The sequence below is a fragment of the Camelina sativa genome, chromosome 16 (genome assembly GCF_000633955.1).
Source record: "Camelina sativa cultivar DH55 chromosome 16, Cs, whole genome shotgun sequence".
Classification (NCBI taxonomy): domain Eukaryota; kingdom Viridiplantae; phylum Streptophyta; class Magnoliopsida; order Brassicales; family Brassicaceae; genus Camelina; species Camelina sativa.
Genome location: NC_025700.1, coordinates 5,579,863 through 5,581,068, shown reverse-complemented (window position 1 = coordinate 5,581,068; position 1,206 = coordinate 5,579,863). Strand labels below are relative to the sequence as shown.

The 1,206-nt window shown below is 33.8% G+C and overlaps 1 protein-coding gene across 1 annotated transcript in view; it reads right to left on the bottom strand.

Annotated features, from left to right (window-relative positions):
- The window catches only part of LOC104749895 (internal alternative NAD(P)H-ubiquinone oxidoreductase A2, mitochondrial), a 3,174-nt gene continuing 2,478 nt past the window's right edge, over positions 511-1,206 (bottom strand). The window contains exons 7-8 of the mRNA XM_010471605.1: positions 949-1,128; positions 511-864 (exon numbers count right to left, since the gene is read on the bottom strand). Of these exons, the coding sequence (XP_010469907.1) occupies positions 712-864; positions 949-1,128 (333 nt within the window). The 3' untranslated portion in view covers positions 511-711. The remainder of the gene's footprint in view (positions 865-948; positions 1,129-1,206) is intronic.

Here is a 1,206-nt window from a genome sequence, read left to right as displayed (position 1 = left end):
AATATTTTTTAATGAAAACTTTTAATTATAACTTCTTCAGGGTCTGTCCACAAAATCCAAATTGTATCACCAAATGATTATTATTTTTTTAACTATATTAGATTCGTGGGGATACTCTCTTGCTCTGCTACTGACCAAAAATATTAGTGTTTCTACTTTCTAAATTAGCAATAGGTACGATTTATATATTTATTTATAATGTTATATAAAATAAGAATTATATTACAAGTTAATATAGAACCTAATTATTCCAAATATACCTAACGTGGTGTAAATGGAATTGTCTGCTCTCCTATGTTTAAACTTTAAAGTAAAGCTATCTGGTATGATGAACATGGTACATGTAAAACAATTTTTGTTGTGCAAATAATTAAAGAACTTTCATTTATTTATAGGAAGTATCTATAAAATCGTGCACATCATGAAGATAAATCAGTGTTACTAAATGACTATTAAATAAAATTCTTGTTTTAAAAAAATATATTTTCTCCCTCAGATTAAAGTCTCAAAAACCAAAATACCGTACGTGTATATATTCAAAAGAACAAAAAAAAAGTTATTACTCACATCAACCACTGAACCACACACACTGACACACACAAAAAAAAAAGTTTAAAATCTTCTCTTCAGCTGGAGCTTGTTATTGATGTATGTTTCTGTACAAAACAACTTCACTAACAGTAGGCCGAGATGAAACACTTTGGACACAGATCAGATACGGCTAATGTCACGACCAAATACGAAAGTGGTGAACCAATTGATGGCGACATAGAAGCGGTTTCTCCAACTGATGACTCGAGTCAGATAGGCTGACCTCCATATGAACCAGCTCACGAAACCCGTCATTGATATCCCTTTTGCGTCCTGCCCAAGTAATCTCCCTCAGTCACACGTTTGTTTGTAAGTGGGTGAATTTTGAAATATCAAGTCAATATATATGTTTGTTACCTTGCTCTCACGGAGGTCGACTAGGGCTTTGTATCTACCGATGGTAGCCATGCTTCCAAGATGCTTATACACAAAGGGTACTCCAAGTTCTATCTCCGTTGCGCTGTTGGCTCGTCCTCCATTGGCTTTCGCAATCTCATTTAGTAGATTCGCCAGGTATTTGCCTTCTCTCTCAGCTACCTTAATTGGTCAGTGACATAGAACGAAAGATATAAGAAGAGATGAGATGGTGACCAAAAAAAAAAAAAAAAAAAAAAA